This window comes from Mastigoproctus giganteus, chromosome 7 (genome assembly GCF_048544385.1).
Source record: "Mastigoproctus giganteus isolate SK-2022 chromosome 7, ASM4854438v1, whole genome shotgun sequence".
Lineage (NCBI taxonomy): Eukaryota > Metazoa > Arthropoda > Arachnida > Uropygi > Thelyphonidae > Mastigoproctus > Mastigoproctus giganteus.
Window position 1 is genome coordinate 59391019 of NC_143581.1, and position 26308 is coordinate 59417326.

Consider the following 26308-nt stretch of genomic DNA (forward strand, 5'->3'; position numbering starts at 1 on the left):
CTCTCTCTCTCTCTCTCTCTCTCTCTCTGTGTGGTTGTTGTGGTGGTTGTTGTTGTTGTTTGGTTTTTAGGAGCATTAGCAACTAAGGCCATATTGCTCCGGGAATATGCGGTGGTCATTCCCTGACCTTTCCGCATCCACTGTATTTGGTGGTGACGGGCTCGAACCCCGGTCTAATCAAGAAGCGTGTGCTATGCACTGCTGCTCCTTCCCACCTGGCTACGGAGGCTCTGTGTGTGTGTGTTGCTGGGGGAACTGGGCACTGAATACTGTCCAAGTAGAAAGGGCAGTCGAGGGTTTGAATTTAACATAAAATTCATTAGTTAGAAATTATACAATGACAAGCAAAATTGAGCAATATTTTCATGTGTTTTTATTTTCACCCCCCCCCCCTGTTCTGCCTAAAATTTTGCTGCCAGTGGCTCATTAGCTCATCCCATAAAGTGGCTGTGAGTAAAACAGAATATGAAGTGGAGTTTTGGCATTTCAGAAAAAAAAGCTAAACTAGCAATAATTAATTATTTTGGGTAAAACAAATAATACTCTCCGTAGCCGAGTGGGCAGGAGCGGGAGTGCAGTAACACACGCTCTTTGAGTAGACGGGGGTTCAAGTCCCTGACTGCTGGATACGGTCGATCTGCCAACCCGCACTGGACCAGCGTGGCAGATTATGGTCCATTTCCCTCAGCATGAATTGTTGAGGAGGCTTCCATCCTGCAGTGGGTTGATAATGGCTGCACTTTACTTTTACTTTTTACTATGTACTGGTTGTAGGTTAGAACGCAGAAGATGCTTTTTGACATTAGACAATCTGTAGATTGTAATTTTCAGGAATTTCATGTAAAGCAATTGGTCACATTGAGCCTTTTACATGGATAATGTTATAATATTTGCATGTAAAACATTTTATTTATTTTATTTTTTTGTGTGTTAATGAAAAAACAGTGCACTGCATGGCAAAAGAAAAAAACGTTTTTAATGTTAAAACAATAACTGCTCATGAGTTTATGCTTAACAATTCTTAGCAAATTTTGGAATGAAAAGATAACTTACTGTAAATAATTGCAGCAAATTTAAATAGATAATTTAGGATTAACATGCCACATTGCAAATTAGATTCCAGCTATTCTTTGGCTGGAAAAAAAAAAAAAAAAAAAAAAAAAAGGTAAATATTAATTTGACAAACGAAAGTCTATAAATTCTTTACAAAAAGAAGAAACTTTAGACAAAATGAGTTTTTCCAGCTCTACATACTGACTTTACATGGAACAGTGGTAAGTTAAATAAATAATTAAATATATTTACTAAGCAGCAGGCACCTCCGTAGCCAGATGGGAAGGAGCAGCAGTGTGTAGCATACGCTTCTTGATTAGACCGGGGTTCGAGCCCATCAGCACCAAATACGGAGGATGCGGAAAGGTCAGGGATTGACCACCGCATATTCCCGGAGCAATATGGCATTAGTTTCCAATTCTCCTAAAAACCAAATAACAACTAAGTAGCTATATTTATGTGACTGCTTTAAAAAAAATAAATAAAAAATGATAATAAAATTAAATAAGAATACCATGTTTTGCATACCATAAGAACACTGTAATTACTGTTGGTACAGGGGCCATGCATGCTTAGTTTTATATCCTCTAAAAATTTGTATACCAGGCTTCCAGACTACCTAAATGTGAAGCTGTCCACCAGACCTGCCCTTGTGATCTATGGAAGGTGGGAACAATAATAATAGTCACGTTCCTTTGTTTAAGACTTCTGGACTGTATTGCATGTACATGGGGGAAGAAAAAAAAAAAGAAAGCCTGGGATTGTAAAATTTTAGTATACAAATATAAAACTATATTATCTCAAATCTGTGGTGCAAGATTCCTGCCATTATGAATATGATATTTTATTTTCATTGTGTTTATAGTATTGTTTACTGGGAATACTGTTGTTTAAGGATTTTTGGTGCATTGGCTACCAAAGTAATTGCTACACCAGTAACCTTAGTTGCTGGTGTGTCAGTTCCTGTGATCTTTATTGTGTGTGTTTTGCATGTTGGGCAGGCTGAAAACCTGAAGTAATGTAGCAAATTCCTGTGGCTGAAATCAGCTAATGACAATTCTTATTGAAGAGGAGGCCCGTGATTATTTTCTTTGGTTTCAGTGTAATTTGAACCTCAGCATTTCCAAATGGAATTGTCACATAGTACATCAACCTTGGGTGGGGGATTGTTGCTATTCTCATATAACCATGTTATTAGTGTTTTAAAAAATATATAATAATCAACTTGTGCAATGACTTAGATTACAATTTATTATACATGGGTTTAATATCTCATTATACATGGGTTTAATTTTTACAGTACTTACTATTTAGAGGTTTTCATAAAAATTTATATATATAAATTTTTATGTTTTAGAAATATCAAGTCATCCCAAATTTTAATTAAAATTGAACCAACAGCAATATGAAAATTATTATTTCTTTATCAATCTGTATGCATGTAATAGCTTGGTTCTTAGTAGATCAGTTTCCCCAAAATTTTAGATTTGGCTCTTTTGGAATGATTTGTCATTCCTCACCAAATTTCACCAAAATTAGACCTGTAGAAATACAGTAATTATTATTATTTATTTATTTTATATTTTTTTCATGAATATCACATAAGCTGCCCATATATTGTAGTTGAAACACTGGATATTATGTTTGTTGCTGTGCACTGATTGGAGGAATGAATGAGCAATGTGGCAGGTGCACAGAAACAAAATGCTCTCAGTTCTTGCTTAAAAGACATTACATTTTTTTTGTATAATAAATCATGAATTATTATTATTTGCTAACATACCTGAAATGTAATGCTTTACATATATTAACGGACTTGCTAAACTATTTTACACCTTGTTTCATCACTTACTCATCGTTCCTTCCTATATTTTTCTATTTTTAATGTTATCAGCTATGTGATATTAAAATAAAAACAAATGCAGTATATTAAAGTTAATACAGCTTTTTTTTTTTATTATTTGTTCTACCTTACTGAGACAGTTTTAAATATCTCTGAGGTACATGTGTCCCAGTAATTGATCAAGGTTTTAAAAAATATATAAAATAATGAGAAATATTTGTACTTTATTGCATTACAAGTTTCTAAAATTTGGAGCTCACAATAAAATGATCTCCAATTTGAGTGATCATGATTTCTCCAAAATAGATAGTTGCCCTTGCACCATAAAAACCACACCAAAATCAAATCAAATCCAGAATAGAAATTTTAAATGAATAACGTCACTACTGACATATTGTATATTATTCATTGAAAATTTCAGTTCACAGTGTTAAAATTGGCCACACGGTGTACATTGTACTGTGTGACAAATTGTTTAAAAATGTTTTGGAAAAAATTATCACTATCATCATTTCAGTATTATTGATCAGTAAAGAAAAAATGATAATCTGATATTCATAGTCACATTTAAGTGTGCAAGCAGTGCTCTCTCATGTTGCCATATGACCACTCAAATTATAAAATGGAATGCAAACACCTGTGGGTTAATTAAACACAGAGGTGGCCATTTATCGAACATTTTTTGAAAAAGTTTAAAAATTTGCTTCCACTCTAAAGGAAGGTTGTCCCCATGATTAAAATTGCTGTTTTCTCATACCTTGCTTTTCATTATAGGCCTTAGTGCCATAAATTATTCTGACAGTCTTCTCCCATCATGTGAAATGCCTTATTAATGTGGTCATTTTAATTGTGTGCGTGTGTGTGCATGCGTGCACGTATGTGCTAGATTAGATTGGATTATAAAGCTCATTTATTTTGTTATCGTAATGTATATTTGAATTATTCATGTAAAAAATAATCATGATTCATTAAAACTAGGTGGTCCCACAGTTGCAGTGATTTGTGAATATGATGCCTTGCCAGAAATTGGTCATGCATGTGGGCATAACTTAATTGCCGAAGCTGGATTTGCTACTGGAATAGCTATTAAAAAGGCAATGGAAGAAAATCCTGAAATATGTGGAAAAGTGAGCTTTTTTTTCTATTTATATATGCATTAAGTTTCCACTTGAAAAATTGCATATACATTGCAGAATAAAAGTTAAATATTGAAATGCATATTTCATTTTCATGTAATATTATCAGTATTGCAAAATATTTTTAATGCTTTGAAATCTGTACTCAAATTTGTTTTCCGAATGTAAAGAATGGTCAAGGCTTTCTGTTTGCATTTTTAAAATTGATCAGGCTTATGTACCTATTTCATCTTTTTACATTAATGGTTTTCCATCCGTAGCCAGTTGAAGTGATATTTAATTAATAACCACCTTAATATTATAAAGATTTTGCTATGTTTAATATTGGATTAGTAAGACACAGTGACTCCCAACCATCAGGATATGATTAATGTCAGTATTAGAATCACATTGTATATTTCATATTACATTATTTTAAGTATTTCTTATTTTAAATATATTCAGGTGATTTTTATATCTAGTAATTTAACTATGTATACAGGGTGTCTCAAAAATATTGGTACAAACGTTTAGGGGAGGTAGGTATCATCTAAAGGAATGTGAATCGCATAGGAACCCATAACCGGAAATGTCACCGTAAGTCGGTACACGGCGCTGTTCATCAGTTTGCGAGAGGGAAAATTTCTGGTTTACTCATTCAAGCAGTAGTTGCCACATGAAGAGCATGCATCGATATACGAACTGTGAGCTGGCAGACATGCACCTAGTGTATGGATTAGCAGAGGGCCCACACGGTGTGAGCCCCCATGCGGCACAACATAACTTTGCAATAAATGTGTGGGCAGGTATGGTCGGTGACTGCTTAGTCGGCTCATACCTGTTACCATCCCTCATGAACTCTGCTAAATATCAGATCTTTCTTGAACAAGTTCTACCAGGGTTCCTTGACGATGTTCCAGCAAATGTGAGACGCAACATTTGGTTTCAACATGATGGGGCATTTGCCCATTATGGAAAGTGTGTTCGTGACCATTTGAACAGGCGTTTTGGGCATCGATGGATTGGCCGTGGTGTACCCATTGCCTGGCCCCCCCCCACGCTCACCTGATTTATCGAGCCTTGATTTCTTTTTGTGGGGGACCCTCAAATCTATCATGTATGAATCACCTGTGGAGACGGAAATGGATCTCGTGACAAGACTCGTCTGCGCTGCTACTATTGTCAAAGAAACTCCAGGTGTGTTCGACCGTGTCCGCCAATCCATGCTGCGTCAGTGTCATGCATGCATCGCATCTCATGGTGGAACCTTCAAGCATCTGTTGTAACATCATGAAATGCATCCATCTCATACTCCATTGTTAATATTATGTCATATAAATGTTTGCCACTAATTACTGTCTTGTGTCATTTCTGCTTCTTGTGCCTCTGCTACTACTTTTCCGTGACATTTCCGGTTATGGGTTCCTATGCGATTCACATTCCTTTAGATGTTACCTACCTCCCCTAAACATTTGTACCAATATTTTTGAGACACCCTGTATTGGATTTCACTTTAATGCAATTTATCCTGCTATAACATGTGATATGTTCCAAAAAAAAAAAAAAAAAAAAAAAAAGTGCACAGTAGAAATTCACAGGATAGAATATATGTTTTTATATAGCAGTCGTGGATAGGTTCCAGAAAAGCTATAAATTGCGAATACTTATCTCATTTTCATGCTTATTTTATCAATATATATTATGCAGTGATTCATAAATAACATAAAAACTCAAAGGTTATTAAATAAAATACACATAATCAATATTGTTCTGGTTTTGATGGCTAATTTTTTAATCGGAGATGGTAATCTTCTTGTATAGCCCCCCCCCTTTTTTTTTTTATGTAATAGAAAGTTGCTCTCTGTATGTGTAAACTGCTCATTTTATTTTGTAAGTTATTATTTTAGGAAAGTAACAAAAATAAAAATTAAACATTAATTATTACTATATTTATGAGCATTACACTTTTTGTGACCCTTACAAGCAAGCACATGTACACCAGAAAGTTGTCAGTATAATTTCCTACATAATATTGGTACTCTACAGTACCAAATGTGTACTATAGAGGCTACAAGCATCTGTGTTTCATTCATGGACATCAGCTGTACCTTTCTTTTATATTTTGACCAATTTTTTTAACAATATCATCATAAATAGCGTTAAGATAATTCTTTCTCAAGGTAGATTTGCCTGGAATGTTTCGATTTATAAAATATTTTCACCATCACTTGTGTTCCTAATCAATAATATTATAAATTTGTGTCCCCTTCTTTTTTATTTTGGATATATAAATGTTGTGTGTGCATGCACCTGGTAAAACTTGTTTTATACCTTATTTCTTTATATAAAGACAAGAGTATAAGAAATATCCAGTGTACCCTTTAAGATATATTTTATCCATTGCCTACTTGAAGCAACCTTTATGTAAATTGATTTAAATCAATTATATTTCACATATTTTTATATGTATCATCATTGTTATTTACCAGATTTATTGAACCATACAGACTTTTTCCAAAAATATTTACTTTTGAAACTGTATGTCTTATATGTGTATTTCTATGTTTGAGTGTTGACATAAGGTTGAGAAACCAAGATGCCAGTGTCAATATTAGGTTTAGAACATATTTTCATGTTTTGGTTCTCACACTAACTATAATGATCATTTTTGAATCGCAGCAGAATCAGAATTTATATATTCCATCACAGGTTGCAAATGCAGGTGAAATACCTTTTGTATTTTTGAATTCCACTAGATAACATTTCAACAAAATAGAAAAGGGTAAAAATATGTGACAATAAAAACTTATGACAACAAGCAGCATTACATACTAATGTTATCTGTTACCACTAAAAGCAGAAAAATTGCTGCTATATCATTCTGAAAAGGAAGACATTATCTAATGTCTTCTTTATCAGTACATTTCAAAATTATTTATATTTAGGGTAACCAGATTTTCAAGGATGAAAATTGAGACAAAATAAATCTGTACAATTCCTATAAACATAAGGATGGTGTAATTTTTACTCTCACTAGCTTTTCTAGGATATCCTAATATTAGCAATGCTAATATTATTTTATAAAACAGCACAGAGAAAGATCTGTAATTTTAATTTTGGTTCTAGGAAAACTTATCAGTTAATTGTAGGAACAGGAAAATCCTAATGCAGGTAACAATTATCATCTTTTATATAATGAATCCAAAATTTAAATTGCACTCTACATTTAAAAATACCATAATCCAATTATGTCATGTTCTTCATTAGATCCTTTTTTGTTTAGAAGATTTTTTCTCTTTAACAATAAAAATTCCAAACAAGTTGATTTGTAATCAGTTGCTACTTACAGAATTACTTTCAGAGTAGAGACTTCCATTCGGTTTTGCTCTTCTGTTCAGCACATGTTTAAATGAAATATTTTTTCCACATTGACACAGTGTTAAGAACTGTAAAAAACAGATATTGGCATAGTGTTAAGTCTTCTGTGTTATGGAAAGGCCTGGGATCTGAATTACATCTCAACTGGAGGACCTTTCATCAATTTTTAGTTAGTTTTGGATGGGTCATGACTTTATCTCCAGCAAACAGCAAACGAATCTATTACAGAAAAATATATTGAAACATTAGAGTCTTAGTCGCTTTGCTGCTATTATATAAGCCATCACCTTTTGAGTATTGTATTATTCGATCACATTTTTCTAAAGAATAGTATACTCCTCAACAATGCTAAGAAAATGGGCTGGAAAAACTCAGAAGCACTTTAATTTTTCATGGAATACTGTGGTAAAAAAATAAAATTACTGGTTTTGAAAAATTTGAAGTTTGAGCTTTGTAATCACTACTCACAACACCATGGAATCACCATCAGCTTACAGAGGTGGCAGACTAGTAGTTGTACTATGCCCTTTTCATGTTAAGCAACAGAATTTTCTGTTTGTATCCTGGTGTTGCGATGACATTACATGATCCTGGCTGCAATGGCAATTTTGCAGTGGTAAACTACAATGCCACTAGATCTGTCATCATAGATATACTAAAAAAATTCAGAAGACCCAATGGTTATTTCAATGTAATTGCTAAAGAATATAAGGTGGCCCTACTTAAGTACCTTGTGATGAGCCAGAATTTGGAGTTTTGTCTTTAAAATTTTGCTTGTTTTTCTTGATTTTAAGTAAACATTTTTGTCATCATAGCCACCATTTCCACTATTTAAAAATGTCATGCATGTTCTGAATTGAACTTTGATCAATGCAATATTTTTTGTTAAATGTCTGTTCCTTTGATCGTTCCTAATAAATGCGTTTATGCATAGGCAATTTGCTGAATGGGAATGGGGAGAATATAAAATATTTGTTCTGTTTTATAATTATAAAAGGTTTCTTCTGCTTGTTTATATTTTTGATCCACGAAAACAGTGCAACACAATGTCAATAAGTAGTGCATGAGCAAATGAATATATAGCTTGTATTGATGCTTTATTACATCCTCATACTTCAACAATGTTAGTTGTGAAATAAACAACTGTTGCAATTTATTATGATGATGTTCATTGCCATGCTGAATTAATAATTTTATAACATTCATTTTAACATTGTATATTTAGTTCAGAAAAAGTAAATTTACGTGAAAATAGGACAAAATAGCATCCCCAAAATTTTTTTAGGCAGACGCTAAGACATTACACCAAAAATTGGGATGTTGGATGAGTCTGTTTATGTATGAATTTTCTTTAAATTTGTGTGTACTGCCATGTACCATGGAGTCATAAAACATGATTTCACAGATCTAAATGGTGGTTATTTATTTCGGGCTGTATTAATGAGATTTTCACAGAAGAGTTGTGAGGATTTATCTGTTAAAATATAGCAAATAAATTAAAAAAAGAAAAAGAAAACACAACTACTTCTAACATTTGTAATTCATGTTATTTTTCTTAGCCTTTCCAAGAAATTGGCAGAAAAAGGTTATGTTAATATTTGCTTATTATAATGTGTGTTGTTTTAATATTGAAAATAATATTTAATTTTTGTAATTTTGAAGGTAGTTGTACTTGGCACACCAGCAGAAGAAGGAGGTGGAGGAAAAATTCAACTGATTGAAAAAGGTGCATTTAATGGCGTTGATGTTGCTATGATGGTTCATCCAGCTCCAACAAATGATTTATTTACTCCCTTTATAGCAATCTCTAGGGTGAGTTTTGCAAGTTTTACACTGTGTTTTGTGACTATAAAATTCCTTGGATAGTAATTGTAAAATTAAAAACTACTACTAGATACATACCCTGTTAATTTAATTTCATTTTACTCTAATGTTCCAGAAAAATTGAATTGAAATAAGAATTATTTGCATTAAGATACACAATATGAAGTTTAAACATAACTACCAACTTGTCTTATTTAGTTGGGAGTTTTCTGATAATCAGGTGTCTCCTAGTTTTCCAGTAAGCTTAGTTTTCTTCTGATTTTCAGTAAGTTTGTATTAATTTTCAAATAGGCAGGTATATTATTTATTTAATTACAGACCTATTTAATTTAATGATATATACTTAATAGCTGATAAATATAATCAGTATCTCTGCCATATAATATTGGCTTTTAAAGTATATAAAGTAGGTATATTTATAGGTAAAATTTTATTTGGGGTATGTTTGCATATCGATTTTATAATAAACATTTCATTTTTAGTGTTTTAATTTGAATGATTGTAAGTATCATTAACAGCTTGGACAGAGCTAGGACACCACTGTTGTTATTAGTTATCAAGCAGTTCATCCTGTTTGTGTATTTATGTTTCTTGGTAAATATATATAATATATATATATATATATATATATATATATTGAAATCAAAATGAATTAATAGAAAAATACACAATTTTATTCTATACGTATATATTCTTTTTTTGTTGAGGTATTGTTTATGAAAGATTTGAATTTGTTGAATGATATGAGTTTGCTTTGTTAATTGATTTGTATAAGTTGGCATTGTAGATTGGTTAAAAAAAAAAAAAGTTAGCGTAAATATATATATATTTTGTTAATGAAAGATTAGGTTACTTTGAATTTGAATGATTTGATTTACTCTGGTAGTTGATTTTTGTAAGTTGGCATGGTTTACTATAGTCAGCTTCAGCTGCAGTTATGGATTGTAAATATTTTGCATTATTCAGTACTATGCAATTTAAACTATGCAAAATTAAAAAAATAATAATAAAAAAAAGTGAGAAGAAGAGATAAATAAAATAAGGAACTTTAAAATATAGCTTATTGCATTTAATGACAAGATACATAATTTACCTCTATAGCACATGACATGTAATAATTAGTTATCATTAATTCGAAATAAAAGTTTAGGAACACGATTTGAACAGTGCCAGAACAAAGTTTAAGTTAGTTTTTCTAAAGCTGCAACTATATTAAAAGTCTTCTGTTTTTTATATATACACAGGTAACCCTCGTATAACGTGGTAGTTAGGTTCCTATAAAATCTCGTGTAGTGCAAAACCGTGTTATACCGGACTAAGAACCAGTACAAAAAGGGTGGGGTTACTTTCCAAAAGCTAACAAAAATACATAATTTTTTATAACTATCAGAAACTTAATTTTTATTAAAAATAGTTATAACTGAACAAACGTCTTGCAAACTGTGATACATATGTGACAGATAATGTAAATTCATTTAAATTTCTTCCTCTTCATAGCTGCTAAGCACAATCAAACAAGAACGTTTTCTCTGTTGCAGAATATCTTCACCTTTTAAACTTTCTTCTGCAGCAGCTAGATTTTGTGTATCTTCTGCTCTCTTTAAAAAATCAGTATTCTGAGATTTTTTGCTTTTGCTTGATAGATCTTTGTAAATTGCATGATATAGTGCTAAGCATTTTTCAAGCTTCCTTTTGAATTTTGTGTTCCTTTCAGTCTAAGGATCTGCATTCAAAAAATAAGATTCTGATTGCTCGGCTAAGTTTATGCCTTTCAGGATGCTTTTTAGTGTAAAATTTGGAACTTCAGAATTTTCATCTGTGCTATCATCCTCTGAACTGATTTGGTTTACCTTCAATGCCATTTCTACCAAAGCCACTTTGCCAGCCACTTTTTCTACCAGTAATTCTTGAACATCTTCAGTAGTCATATCATCAAAATCTTCTCCTACCGATTTAGCTGTTGTTGTTATTTGGTTTTTAGGAGCATTAGCAACTAAGGCCATATTGCTCCGGGGATATGCGGTGGTCATTCCCTGACCTTTCTGCATCCTCCATATTTGGTGGCTCACAGGCTCGAACTCCGGTCTAATCAAGAAGCATGTGCTACGCACTGCTGCTCCTGCCCATCTGGCTATGGAGGCGCCAACCCGACTTAGCAAGTTCTACTATCACACTGATTCTGTTCTCTGCCGGTTGGACCATATATCCTGAATGAACTGACTCTGGCCATACATGTTGTCATTTAATGTTAAATTTAATGTCAACATTAAACTGCATTTAATGTTGACGGTTTTACTTCTTTGAGCGATAAAGCTATGATTCCGATACAGTCCACAATTGAAAAAATATTTCCATGCCTCCATCACTTCAATGGATTTGGAATCAATTTTTTCCAAAATCCATTGCAACGATTTTCTAATGTAATGAGTTTTAAAGGTAGATACAATGCTTGATCTAATGGTTGAATTAAAGAAGTTGTATTAGGTGGTAGGAACATTACTTCAACATTTTGGATGACCTGGCTCGTTATCCAATAGTAATAAAACTTTGCAGTCTAGATTTTTCCCCTTTAAATAGTTTTCCACAGCTGACACAAAACAATTTAGAAACTATTCTTTAAATAAATTGGTAGTTACCCAAATTATGACTAAGTTCCTTTTGGGGCTGGAATTTAATTCACAATAAAGAAATTATTCCAATACAGTTCTTAAGAACAAAGTTTAGTAATGCATACTTGGAAAAATTTATAAATGATCAAATAAAAACTAAAATACCCTTACAAAAACCTTAAAAGTCACGAACTGCACACTTCGAAGTCACAATTTTTTATGATCTCAAACAAGCACCAGTTCAATAGCACAGAACCGAACACAGGGATTTCCCAACAAAATAAAATATGGGGATTTCTCAATAATTTTATTTGCATAATGACTAGCAAGTCAACAGAAAATTTTTGTATAGAGGGTTTTTTTTTTTTTTTTTTTTTAAACATCATTCTGAAAAAAGTGGGGTGTATCTTATTTGGGAATTATGTGGCATTTGCATACATGGCATTTGTTTTACCTTATTATATGGTTATTGATATTTGATCTGGAATTTCAGTGAAGCTGTGATTGCACAGATCCCTTAAATTGTAATTACTGTGGATGAACTTGGTTTTTGTAATCTTTAGTTTTGTGGCCCCAAGGTGCCAAGTTGGAAAACTCGACTTTTTTTTTTTTTTTTTTTTTCTTCTCTCTTATTCTAACATTACTGATGTAACTAACTTGATGGCACTGCTCTTGCTTCTGTGTGGCAGGGCTGCAAGCTGGGGAGAAGAAAGTAATATTCCCTGGGCAAAACAGTGAGTATGTGTAGTAAAATCACTACTCCTACAGGACTTTAAGAGAAAACTCTGTGTAACCAAAATGCAGATAATTCAGAGAATGAGGCAAAAAGACAGACGATAGATATGAAACCACCAAAAATGCTAACTTACCTTTGTTAATTATCATATTTTGATATCCCTTTTAAAACTAGTCTTCATTTGATGAAATGTACTTAGTCCAATGTGGTGGAAGCCATTTTTTGATATGTGTTTGAGAATCGCCTCTGATGTCTTTACAACTTCTTCTGATGACTGGGAATGTTTTACTCACAGTTCTATCTTTAACTTTGGAGTGGGGAAAGAATTTCTGGGTGCAAGGTCAAGGATGTAGAGCAGACTATTAACACATTTGACATTAATGCTGGCCAAGCACTCAATGACAGTATGAGCAGTGTGAGGTCTTGCATTGTTGTGATACAGAATCCATCTACATTTCTGTACTAAGCTCCTGTAATAGTTGTATGACATGGCTCGACGTGTTGGTAACCCATTACTTGAATGTCAAAAAAAAAGAAAGAAAAACGACCATAACCTCTCCTGCAGAAGCAACAACTTTTGCTTTTTTCAGTGATGTAGACTTCCAAACAGCTTTGTTGCCTACTCTCTAGGTCAAAATGATGAAGCCGTGCCTTATTCACTGTTATCACTTTGTGCAGAACCTCACCATCTTTAGTAACCATCCTCCTGACAGACTTCTATACAAACTTGCTGTTGCTCAGATGTGAGTAGTCTTGGAACACAGCATCCAGAAACACACATCACGTGCAAATGGAGACGGAGAATACTGTGCATGCTTCCTATTGATATTCTCAACATCTCTCCCAGTTGCCTTACTGCTGTACGACAATCATCTCTCATGATTACACAAAGCAATATTTATGGTTTCTGTGATGACATCAGTGTTTGGAACTCCAAGATTGCTGATTTTTGTAATTGAATCACATTCATCTTTAAACATTCTAAACCACCTGCAAGCTGTGTTATATGGAAGCGTAGATTCACTGTAAGTATCTTTTAACATTTCATATGCTTCAGCGGATGTTTTCTTGAGACAGAACAAAATTTGAGAACAGCATAGTGTTCCTCATGTCACATCTTTTGTTACATAGCTGAAACTGAACAGGCATAAACTTGACTGACTGCCAAGATCACAATATGTGCTTGAGTTGTTTTGCTTCATTTGATAGCAACCATGTCACAGATTTCAAGCCCTGCTGGCTGTAGGTCAACATCGAACAAGTATGGACTGTGTTAGGATAACTAAGAGTGAGGATGGGTGCATGTATTTGCATGCAGACTAATGCTAGGAGCACAGTAAATAAATTTGGTGAATTTGAAGTACTGATTAAGTCATCAAATGCAGACATTGTAGGAATATCAGAGACGTGGCGTCACTTCAGACATAATAGAGGCAGAATTTGAATATGGGGAGTACATTGTGTACCAAGAGGACAGGAGAGGGAGGAGTTATGCTCTTAGTTAAGTAGCATATTAAAACAAAAATGAGAATAGGAGTGTGCTATAGGCCTAACGACTGTGATGAGGATAACAGACAACTACGCTGAGAAATAGAGTGGACCAGTAAAACAGAGTTTCATAATGAGGCATTTTAACTTTCCAGATTGGTCAACTGCACACTAATAAAACAGTCATCCAATAAATCTACTTTTGTGGATTTGTTGGATGACTGTTTTCTACAACAGCATGTTAGAGAGGCAACAAGAGGAAACAATACTCTTGATCTGATTATCAGCAGCAGTTCTTCATGCATTAAGAATCTGCAGGTAAAAAACCCACTGGCTGGATCACAGCATACTGATGTGTGATTTGTTGTTGTTGTTATTTGGTTTTTAGGAGCATTAGCAACTAAGGCCATATTGCTCTGGGGATATGCGGTGGTCATTCGCTGACCTTTCCGCATCCTCCGTATTTGGTGGTCACGGGCTCAAACACCGGTCTAATCAAGAAGCGTGTGCTATGCACTGCTGCTCCTGCCCACCTGGCTATGGAGGCGCCAAATGTGTGATTTAATCTGCATGCTGCTATTCTTATCTGTAACCACAGTATTACTCTTACTCTTCTACATCCCTTCTGCACATTGCACTCTGTATGCATATGAATTGAAACAAATAGCATCAAATTCTACCTGGTGCAACTTTATTTCAAACATGAGGTGAAAATTTAACCATATCTAAATTACACGGATGACTTGTTGCATCACTTGGAGAGAAGGTCATTCTGTGTTTGGATTCCAGTTCTAAAAATACCTTGTGGTTCAGCAGACCGACTGATGAGAGGAGACACTTGAAGAGGCACCACACCACCACAATTTGTTTGTACATAATCAGCACTCGGAACACTACCTTTTGGAGTTTAAATGGAGAAATCTAACATTGATATCACATTATCCACCATGCAGGAATCGGATCTCATCAGTAGTTGGTTGGTTGAACCAAACTGGGTATCAGTGACCATCGAGTAATTAGGTTTTAGGTTGATAAGCTAGCTACCTGTCATCCTGGTTATGTGCAAGGCCAGCTAAGATGGTTCTCGATATGATTGCCAAATTGGACCAGCTTCAGTGAGCAACTTCGGGATAAAGTCTTTGAGATGACAGCAGATCAGTTGGGTTCTATGGCGGGATGTGATGCAGTACAATTGTAGCAGAGTTGATTATTTGATGCCTCTGCAGCTTCCATGAGGTGCTGTCAGAATAAACGTGTCTCAGTGAAGTGGTGAATGGTGAAATTTAGATGTCTGTGTAAAGAAACAAATCAGGAAAGAAAGTTCTTCCAGTGATATAAATGTTTGGGAGGAAATGAGCAAATTACTCTGAAGGATGACTACCAGCCCAATGTTGTTGATGATTAAGCTTCACACCAGCCAGAAGATAAATAAATTGAATACTGTAACTAAAAACTTTATTTACAATAAAATAAGTATAAAATATATATTTACAATAAAAATTAAAAATATACAAATAACACTGATAAAATATACTAAAAAACCTAGAAATTAAAAGCAATAAAAATTTGCTGTAGCTTTCGGAGGCAGCAGTCTCCTTCCTCAGCAGCATATGTCTACTGTGCAGCACATCCTTAAATAGCAAGTCCACGGCACAATCACATGGTTCTACGGTTGGAACTTTCCATTTGCGCAGCGGGACCGGAAATGGCTCGGGAGCGCACTAGCTGAAACCGTTCATCACGTCCAAGGACGACGGTTTCCAGGAGGGGGTGTAGACGTGCACCCCTATCCCTATTAATAGTATTGCTAGCTGCCCCAATACATAGTATTGGGGCAGCTAGCAATACTATTCAGCTAGCGCAGTCCCGCTGCGCAAATGGAAAGTTCCAACCGTGGAACCATGCGATTGTGCTGTGGACTTGCTATTTAAGGATGTTCCGCACAGTAGACATATGTTGCTGAGGAAGGAGACTGCTGCCTCCAAAAGCTACAGCAAATTTTTATTGCTTTTAATTTCTAGGTTTTTAGTATATTTTATCAGTGTTATTTGTATATTTTTAATTTTTATTGTAAATAAAGTTTTTAGTTACTGTATTCAATTTATTTATCTTCTGGCTGGTGTGAAGCTTTATCACCAACATGGTTTGTCCCAGCCTTGTAGGCCTATTTAGAGATACCAGCCCAACGTTTGTATAGAAAATATACTCGTATGATTGGAAGAAAAAATATAAAGCTTGGAAAGAACTAGTGAGATCCTTTGGTAATGATAACCCCTGGGATATTGTTTGTAAGATTTGTAATAACAAGATGAGATACCCTGCTGGATATATAACCTGTTCTATTCACATTAATGGTCGAACTTCAACATCTTGGGAAGAAAGTGTGCAGCTAATTTAGATCATCTGTGAAGTAATTCTAAGTTAATGGTTGACACTGGACCTGAGGAATACCTGGAAATGAAGAAGTTAAGTGATTGTTATGAAGGTGAGGGAGGGTGAGAGTACCTCAGGTTGATAGGTTAGAAATGGCTATTTCAAGATCAAAAACAACAAATGGACCTTGTTGAGCATGAGGTTATTAAGTGAAGTTTAAAGTTGATTCCAAGTTATCTTCTCAGCATCTTAATGCATGTCTGCAAGATGGGGTGTTTCCAGTCCGATGGAAGGTGGCGTTAACTTCTATTAAAATTTCCAGTGAAACTGAAGAACAAAGTGGAATCTTATGACCCGATTGCTCTGTTGAGTGGAATGGGAAAAGTGTATGGAAGACTCCTGACAATGTGAATAATGAATCATGTGCAAGGTAACTATGTATTATCTGACAGTCAATACAGTTTCACTGCAGGCAGGGGAACAGATGATGTGTGTTACAGTGGTTGGTCAACTGTGTACAGCAATGCATGACTAAATATAATTTGGGCATTTTCATTGATTTTTCTGGGGCATTTGACACAACCTATTGGAATCAATTCTGTCATAAATGGCTATTTCACAGTCAGAACCGCAACTGTCATCTTTCTGTGCGACAATTACAAGGAATGTAGTAAGGGGTTGCTCTCAGGAATCTGGTTCTGTTAGTGGAAGGTGATTCACAAGTGCAATTGGAAGAACGCTCATACTTGATTCTATCAGAACTGCATCAATGGCACAAACTGATAGACTTGACAATGTCAACAACAAAAAGTAAAACTTTGTTATTGAAAGGATACTTGTCAATGACTAGGAACTCGGTGGTTTCTTTAGGTGGAGCTCATCTCCACCTTTGTGGAAACAATAAAATACTTAGGGATCCTCATTGATGGGCAGAGCTACATTTCTCTTTCCATATTACTTACATAGCAGATAAGATCTGGAAATTTGTGCAAATGATTGCATGGATAACAACGAGGGACTGAGGGATAAAAGGAAGAATACTGAATTTGTTCTGTAACTGGATCTTCTTACCAATTGTTAGTTATGATATACGTGTATGGTTAGATTGTGGGTTTTGAAAGGTGAATGTCAGAAAACTGTTTGCAATTTTCAGTGTGCAGCTCTTACTAAAGCTAGGTGCTGTCTTCAGAACTGTTTTGAACGATGCATTGCAAGTTGTGACTGGACAACTGCCTCTAGACCTACACTTAGTTTTCAAGTTCACATGGTTTCACTTAAGGCATGGAGTATCTATCATACAGGCATCTATCAATCGAAATTGACTGCACTAGTGCATACAAAGAAGAAAAGAACCATATCTGGGCTCTTTTGATTAGTCAATCGCAGGAGAGATGGAATGATAGTACTAAGGGTTGCACTACAAATAAATTCATTTCGCACGTAATTATTAATGATAAATCTTGACTCAGTTTAGTTCAAATTTACAAGCAACTGTCTTGACAAGACATGGATCATTTTTTGCAGAGTTACATGAATTAGGTATTGTGGACTGTTTTGCATGCATCTGCGGGAAAGATGAACAGTGGGACTGTCGTGAGTACTCCGATCTTAGAGAGGAATTAATAGCAGGCATTGAATCCCGGACATGAACTTCTGGTAGCAACAAGGCAGATTTCAAATCCTTCCAAGGGTTTGCCGTCCAGGTATTTAGAAGATGGTTAACCTTGTTACAAATAGAGGAGCAAGGAAATTAATTATTACATCATGTAATGAGGTCTTGTGGCTGACTGAAGAACAACTAGGTTGGCTGATCATCAGAATGAATTTCAATATTTCAACAGGGTAGGCACAGGATGTGCAGTACCATTCTAATTAAAGGTTGGAGTTTGCCCTGTGCCAGCAATAATGCCCAAATGGTTTCAGAAAGAAAGACAATCTTCTCTGCATAATGTAAAGAAGGCCCATCAGTTGCAGATATTTGTGCTGCACTTATTGTTATGTATTGCATCAATCCTTATGCAGGGATGATTGCTCTGCTAACCATGGACTAACAACATGTACAGGTAATTTACCCCTGTTAGTCTCAAATAAGGAAAGTCTAGTGCATTTTCACTTGTGAAATTTTACTGCACTTTCTTGTTCTGTACAACATGATTTTAGTGAATGCAGTTCCTGTGGAGGCATCACTACATGTTGATTATCCATTGCTTATCTCAGAATAGATAGTATGAATCAGAGCTGTAATACTCAATATGTTCTACGTTGATAATAATATTAGTAAATTAATAAGAGGAGTATACCTCAATATAGTACGTGGAACACTTCCGTATGGCCGACCGGGCTAGCCGAGTGGGTAAAGTACCTGCCCGGCAACCCAAAGGTCGCGGGTTCGATTCCCGCCTCGGGCTTGGATCACTGTACTGCAAAAACCTTTGGAGGTGCAATATGGCCACAGAAGCCGATGCGCCAACAACTACCAAATCAAAAAAAAAAAAAAAATCACTTCCGTATGATACCCTCCAGAAATTAATACGGAAAAAACGAAAAAATCGACAACTTACCGGTACATTAAAGTAAAATATAAATAATTAAATAATTAAAGTAAAATATAAATAATTAAATAATCAATTTAACACAATTCAAAACAATAAAAATTCAAATTAACGCAATTAAAAGAATCTAACGAAAATATTCAAAACGATTTTCCTTCCTGAAGCTGACAATGCTTTTCGACCGACTGTCGTGATCACAGGAATGAAAATTCAGGAATCACAGGAATTTTCATTCCTGTGATCACGACAGTCGGTCGAAAAGCATTGTCAGCTTCAGGAAGGAAAATCGTTTTGAATATTTTCGTTAGATTCTTTTAATTGCGTTAATTTGAATTTTTATTGTTTTGAATTGTGTTAAATTGATTATTTAATTATTTATATTTTACTTTAATTATTTAATTATTTATATTTTACTTTAATGTACCGGTAAGTTGTCGATTTTTTCGTTTTTTCCGTTTTAATTTCTGGAGGGTATCATACGGAAGTGTTCCACGTACTATATTGAGGTATACTCCTCTTATTAATTTACTAATATTATCTCAGAATGTAAATATTTCAGATGGCTCAGTAGCAATGTGCAGTTCCTGTACTTCACCAGACTTAGGGTCTTTCAGAATATCAGTACATCAGACAATTTCGATAAGATCGTGCAGCTCCTTATACTGCAAGCTACTTGGATTATGCATTTCTTCTTGGAGGATTCTTGTGTAGTTCCTGGTGCTGCGCTTAAATTTTGTAGACTCATGCCTTTGGTGAATAATTATGGTTCCAATGTATCTGAACTTGTAACATGCTGAGCTTTTCGTGCTGCAAACCTGCTGGTAGATTTCTTCGTTGTGGGCACATCCTGACCTTTTTATGGTGGTGACTATTTCTTCTGGGGAGGGGAAATGTACCTAAGTTGGCAACTCATTTGCACTGCAGTATTCATTTCTAATCTGCAGATTAGAAATAAATTAGAACAGATTAGAACTGAACTTGGCTTTACCATTGTTGATTGATGTTCCCTGGTTGAGAGTGACTGAGATGTCTTACAACTGTTATTCCAGAGCTCATTTTGTAGTGATTTTATTCTTGAACTGAGAATAGCATCACCAAATATAGGTAAGACTAATCTCAGTATCTCAGTACACTGTTGCTTGCTCTTGAATTTTGAATTCGCCGGATAGTATCTGGATATTGTTGCCTACTTTAGAATAGATGTACCTCATTCTCCGTACGGTATTGTAAATATATGGTGGGGTTGCCAGAATTTGGCAGGGATCACCTGGTAGTACAATAATGTGGAATGTGTGTCATCTGGTATTGAAGAGTTTAGTGATTGTGTGCAGTGTTATCTTTTGATTTTTTGCATACATGACAGAGCAGATGTCTGTTTTCCAATAATGGAATATCTTCTTCTGGCTGGACATGCTTCACAGTTATAGTTGCTGCCTATTCCCAATTGACTGAAGACCCTAGATATCGTGTATTGTATCCATGAGTGAGCTCTGCAACTGTCTGTAATGATTATTCCTGCTGTATAACTGTCTATGACCTTGCCTCCTGTGAGGTTGCTGATATCACCTGACTTTCTCATGATACACTTTTGACGATTCTATTGAGGGTAAAGCAACTCTTCTAATAGGTTTTTAGTTCCACGTGGTCTAGCATGTTATATTGTTTTGATGAAGTGGATATTATATCTTTGTGTTAAACTTAAGTCTATGTTACAGACACCTAGTATTTAAACTCTGAAATAGCAGTGTTGTTGTTGTTGTTGTTATTTGTTTTTTTAGGAGCATTAGCAACTAAGGTCATATTGCTCCGAGAATATGCGGTGGTCATTCCTTGACCTTTCGGCATCCTCGAACCTCGGTCTAATCAAGAAGTGTGTGCTACGCACTGCTGCTCCTTCCCACCTGGCTACGGAGGCGCAAATAGCAGTGAAACAATTTTAGCCACCTCAAGCATGCTTCCTATGTAAATATAAGGACTTAGCCTTTAGGGTAATTAGCAAGTGAATAATGTATTCATAGATAATACGATGTAACATAAGAGTTGCGTACTTTAGCAGTACTTCAATAGCAAAAACAATCTGATAAAATCATATGTTTAGTTTTGGTTTCTGGAATTACAAGCAGCATACAAGTAATGTTGCATTCTCTGACTAGCAGTCACAGTGAGAAACAATCTTCATAGCAGTGTATGAAATGATAACAAAAGGCTCTGTCCTACCTCAATATTGCCTCTTAGTTTTCAAACCTCTGTTTATAAATTGTTTTCTAAAATTATAGCAGAAAATAGCCAACAAAATGATTCAATTTAAGCTGAATACAGTTGAGTGATTTTAGCTTTAAATGTCAGTTCCCTCAACTAGAGCACCATTAATACAATACACTGGTGAGTGCCTTTGGTTGCAGAATGTTCACTTACAAAAACATTGATGGAATTTATTCTAAACTCCTGTTGAACTGCAAGTACTCAGTTAAAACCAAAACTTCAATTATCACATAATGGTTACTATTACCTCTTTTTAAAATCCAGTTACTTCTTTTCTTTCCCATTGTCATAGTAAACCATGAAATGCTCATTAACATTGCGATGTCACATGCAACATATTACAAATTTACTTTTGCATTGTTTCAGAAGAATACAAAACTATGTGATAATAATTTAACTCTGGACTTTTAATTCAAGGAAATTATACTGAGCATAAAACACCGCTAGTTTTCTATTTACATACAACACAGTAAAGTCAGAAAACAAATATAAAGGACCTGAAAATAAAAAGAAGGCTCTTAAAAGTCTTTTCAGTGTCTTCCAGATTTAAAATCTGTTTTCTTCACAAGATGCCATTTCATTTAATTGCCTGTGGTAAGAATATGAATATTAGGATGCTGGGTAATCTAATAAATATTGCAGTGAACATGAAGTTCACTTGCAGTAACATACATGAAGTTTAATATATGAAATATTGTGCACTGGCTATCAGTCATAAAGTTTCTTTGATGGCAAGCACATCTTAGGTTTTTTTTTTTTTTTTTTTTTCCCCCCCCCAGTAGTGTTAACAAGGATGTATATTCAAAAGTTCTATATTTTAACCTTTCAATAATTATTTCATCATCTTCTGTTTCCCCAAAAATATTCAGTATCCTCATCTTTTGTTTCAGATTCTCTCCGGCTCATCATTGCTTATAGTGAGTAGTCCATTACTGGAATTGAAATGTGCTCAGTCATCTGAGTTATGACCATCCCATTGATAATGGACTATGTCACCTAGCTTGCAGTAAAAAGCCAAATAGCTTCATACACTAGAGCAGTGGTGGGTTGCATCTGGTTGTGCGCATCAGAGTGATAAAGTAGCAGTTATAGGACTTCAAAAGGGCATGGTTGTGGGAGCTCGTGCTTCCATATTTGAAATGTCATGTTTTGTCGGCTTCTCACAGTCCACTGTGGTTAAGGTGTATAAAGAATGGTGTCAAATGCATAAAAAACCACCTCCCACTCACAGAACTCTAAAGGATTACTCAAGATGGATGTTCGTGTTGAGTGAAGGGTGCAGTACACTGTATGGGCTCAATGACAGGTCACTGTGCAATAGTTAGCATCACAATACATTATGGAGAATGCAAGGACAATATCCCAAATGACAATGCGCTGCATACTCAGATGTATGGAAGTCCACAACAGACGACCAAAGGGACACTCTCTCCTCACTGCTAATCATTGTCAACATTGAATGCTGTGATGTTAACAACACATTGATTGGACACTGGAGGACTGGAAACAAGTGTGGTGATCAGTTGAATCCAAATACCTGGTGCAACGCAAGGCCATGGACCCATCGGACATGGTGTTCACTGTCTGGGCAGTGATTTCTTAATACGGGACTCATTTTGCTGGCAAGAACTAGAACCCCTGGTGCGTATGAATCCACGTTTCATTGGCAAGGTCTATCGGCAGCTCTTAGGACACCATGTGTGCCCTGCCATGTTGCATTATTTCCCAGACAGAAAATGAGATCTTCCAAGATAATAATGCACTATGTCATCAGGCCCGTACTGTGCATATGTGGTTTGAGGAACACAGTGAAGATATCACCCATCTTGATTGGCTTCCAGATTTACCTGACTTCAGTCCAATTGAACACCAGTGGGATGTTTTTGAATAGGAAGTGAGGTGTTATGGACACACAACTGTCATCTATTCCAACCAGAGCCGTGTCGAGGTCCGCCTCCGTAGCCAGGTTGGCAGGAGCTGCAGTGCATAGCACGCGCTTCTTGATTAGACTGGGGTTCGAGCCCGTGACCACCGCATATCCCCGGAGATATGGCTTTAGTTGCTGATCCTAAAAACCAAATAACTAACTAGCCGTGCCGAGGGTGAGGCAAATGAGGCTCTTGTCTCAGATTAAAAGCTGAAATGGGTGCCAAAAGAAAGATTAAATAACTGCCAATGTTACCATGATTAACAGTAGGGTGCAATATTTCATTCTTGTCTCAGGCACTAAAATGGCTCAGCACAGCCCTGATTCCAACACTGTAGAAAGCCTTGCAGGCAGCATGGCTGCAGATTCCTATGGACATCTTCAGACATCTAACAGAATCAATGCCTAGGCAAATAGCTGCTGTTATCCATGTAGACAATAGCCCAACATGGTATTGGGTAGGTGGTTATAATTCAGTGTATATGAGTTAACAGCTTTTAATGATGTCCTGCATTTGCTTTGATATCAGTGACTTTCTTTCTTCAAAAAAAAAAAAAATAATAAATAAATAAATAAAAATAAAACCCACTTTGAAGACTTCGACATGAACATGTGAATGCATAGTCTAAGTACAGCAGGCCCCCATTATAACACGGTTTGCTTTATGCTGATTAGCTATAATGCTGTTCTTATATTATAACCCTTATCTGACTATAACGCTCTTTTACAGATTGCATTTTTGGCATATTTAATGAAATCGTTTCATTTGATGGAGTTGATAGCTTGTAAATGAATAACAAAACAGCATTAAAACCTTTCCCACGCTCAGTGAAAATTTCTCGCACACTAATTTAATTGCAGTACAGTCACTTGTTACATAGTTCCAAGATCAACATTTTTAAAAAATGATCAAGTCTATTGCTTGTAATATTTGTGTTATATGCATTTATCCAAAGTCTAGTCATCACTCAGTACAGTATTAGACATCGTGCGTAATGGACAGTTTACTTGAACATTGTATCTTAATTAATGCAACCAACGCAGTTACATTTTTATAAGAGAATGGCCGATAAGAATGAAAAAGCAATGTCTGAGCACAGTACGAAGACTATAAATGTAAGAAAAAGACTGAATTTGAAAATTAAATTGGACGTTTTGAAGCGAATTGATTCCCGTCAACGACGAGCGGATGTGTGCCATAATTTAGGACTTGCAAGTTTAACTGTAAGAACAATTATAAAAAAATAAAGAATTAATTTTAGCAGTGGGAAAGATAGCTGTTCCACTGCAAGCAACTAGGGCTAGGCCGGCTATTAGGATTGAAATGGAAAAGACTTTAACTAATTTTATTGAAGATAATGTCCAATGCAGAATTCAGTTAAGTTAAATATTATTAAAAAAAAAAAGAAGAGAGAGATTTAAAAAAAAAAAAAAAAAAAGTGGAACCATTTAAAACTGGTAAGGGCTGGTTGAATAGATTTAAAATCTAGGGAGAAGCCACAAGTGCAGATCAAGGAGCCAAAGCTTTCAAAAAAGAACTTGTTAAAATTATTGAAGAGGGGTATTGTGTGTTATACTTCTCAACAAGTTTATAACATAGATGAAGCAGGATTTTTGTGGAAACGAATGCCTAAAAGAAGTTTCATATTGAAAGAAGCAAAAAAACGTGCCAGGTTTCAAAGCGGCAAAGGATCGGGTGACTTTACTGTTGGGTGGTAATGCTGCGGGGGATTTAAAATTAATACCCTTTTTAGTTTATTTAGAAGAGGGCCAAAGTTCAACCCAAAATCGACACATTTTTCATGATTAAATTCATCAATTAAATTCGTGATTTTAATTGGAAATTTAAGTTTAATTTTGATACGTAAATAGTTACTACATAATTATATATGTATGTAATGCAGAATATTTTATATGTACAAATATTTGAATATTAAATATTTTGACCGACATTTGTGCATCTTTTCACTACCGTTTATTATTTATTAGGAAATATCCTATGGCACCGACCGCAACTTACAAATACATATGTTACCTTATGGGAATGCGGAGCTCGCTTACACTCTGTTTTTCCGGAACGAATTATCAGCGTTAAGCGGGGGTCACCTGTACATATATCCCTGTGAAATTACTCACATGAGATCTATTATTATTTACTTTTGTGACAGCAAAAACATCTGTTTTCATCAACTAGTAATGCATCACACTGGAGGATAGGATGACATTAAATATAGACACATACAAGCTTGCATTACATTTTACATGGTAATTTAAAATTTGTGAAATCTATAATGGCTTTTGATATCTTTAATTTTGGTATAGCATCACAATGCATATTCCAAAAAAGATGCTCTTGATCCTATTTCCTGAAACATAACTAAGCTTTACCTCAGTTATGATACATATCATAGCATTGTGCTACACTCCCTCCGAGTCCTCCTCAAAGATAAGTCCAAGCTCTTCGTGTCCAGAAATTCTTAGAAATTTTAGAAATGAGTGAGAGTACTCCCATTTTATCTTATATTGTAAGGGTGAGAAAAATGTGGGAATTTTTGCTGATCTATATTCTGCTGTTTTGACTATTAACATTTCTTAGATGAAAGTATAAAAAATGGCATCCAATCTGTCAACACAATTTTGAATCAGCTGCTGAAGCCACTGACAGTATCGCAGTGTTATTGCAATGTCTGATTTTCCTAAGTTCATGCATGACTTAAATGATATGGATGAAACTCAAATGCTGCATAGCTTTTTGTGCACTTTGGTAGGACAATCTGGTTGACTAAGCAATTTTTTGGAATGGTTTGCCTTGCAATTGCAACAAACATTGACAAATGTTATCTGTTTCATTGATGTATTGATGGTAAGTCAGATCAATTCTTGTCATTTGTGTTCATTGTCAATTGATTTTGAACTGTACACTATCAAAATGTTTAAGGACAGTTCATTGTGCTATGAAATAGTTTACATGCAACTGACGGAATGGGGGCACCTCCGTAGCCAGGTGGAAAAGAGCAGTAGTGCGTATCACATCTTCTTGATTAGACTGGGGTTCGAGCCCGTCACCACCAAATACGGAAGATGCGGAAAGGTCAGGGAATGACCACTGCATATCCCAGCGCAATATGGCCTTAGTTGCTAATGCTCC

The 26308-nt window shown here is 35.2% G+C and overlaps 1 protein-coding gene across 2 annotated transcripts in view; it reads left to right on the forward strand.

Annotated features, from left to right (window-relative positions):
• LOC150082934 (xaa-Arg dipeptidase-like) overlaps positions 1 to 26308 on the forward strand; it is a 63708-nt gene that overhangs the window by 10736 nt on the left and 26664 nt on the right. For both annotated transcript variants that reach the window (XM_090376918.1, XM_090376919.1), the window contains exons 3-4: positions 3875 to 4023; positions 9052 to 9201. In XM_090376918.1, the coding sequence (XP_090233044.1) occupies positions 3875 to 4023; positions 9052 to 9201 (299 nt within the window). The remainder of the gene's footprint in view (positions 1 to 3874; positions 4024 to 9051; positions 9202 to 26308) is intronic.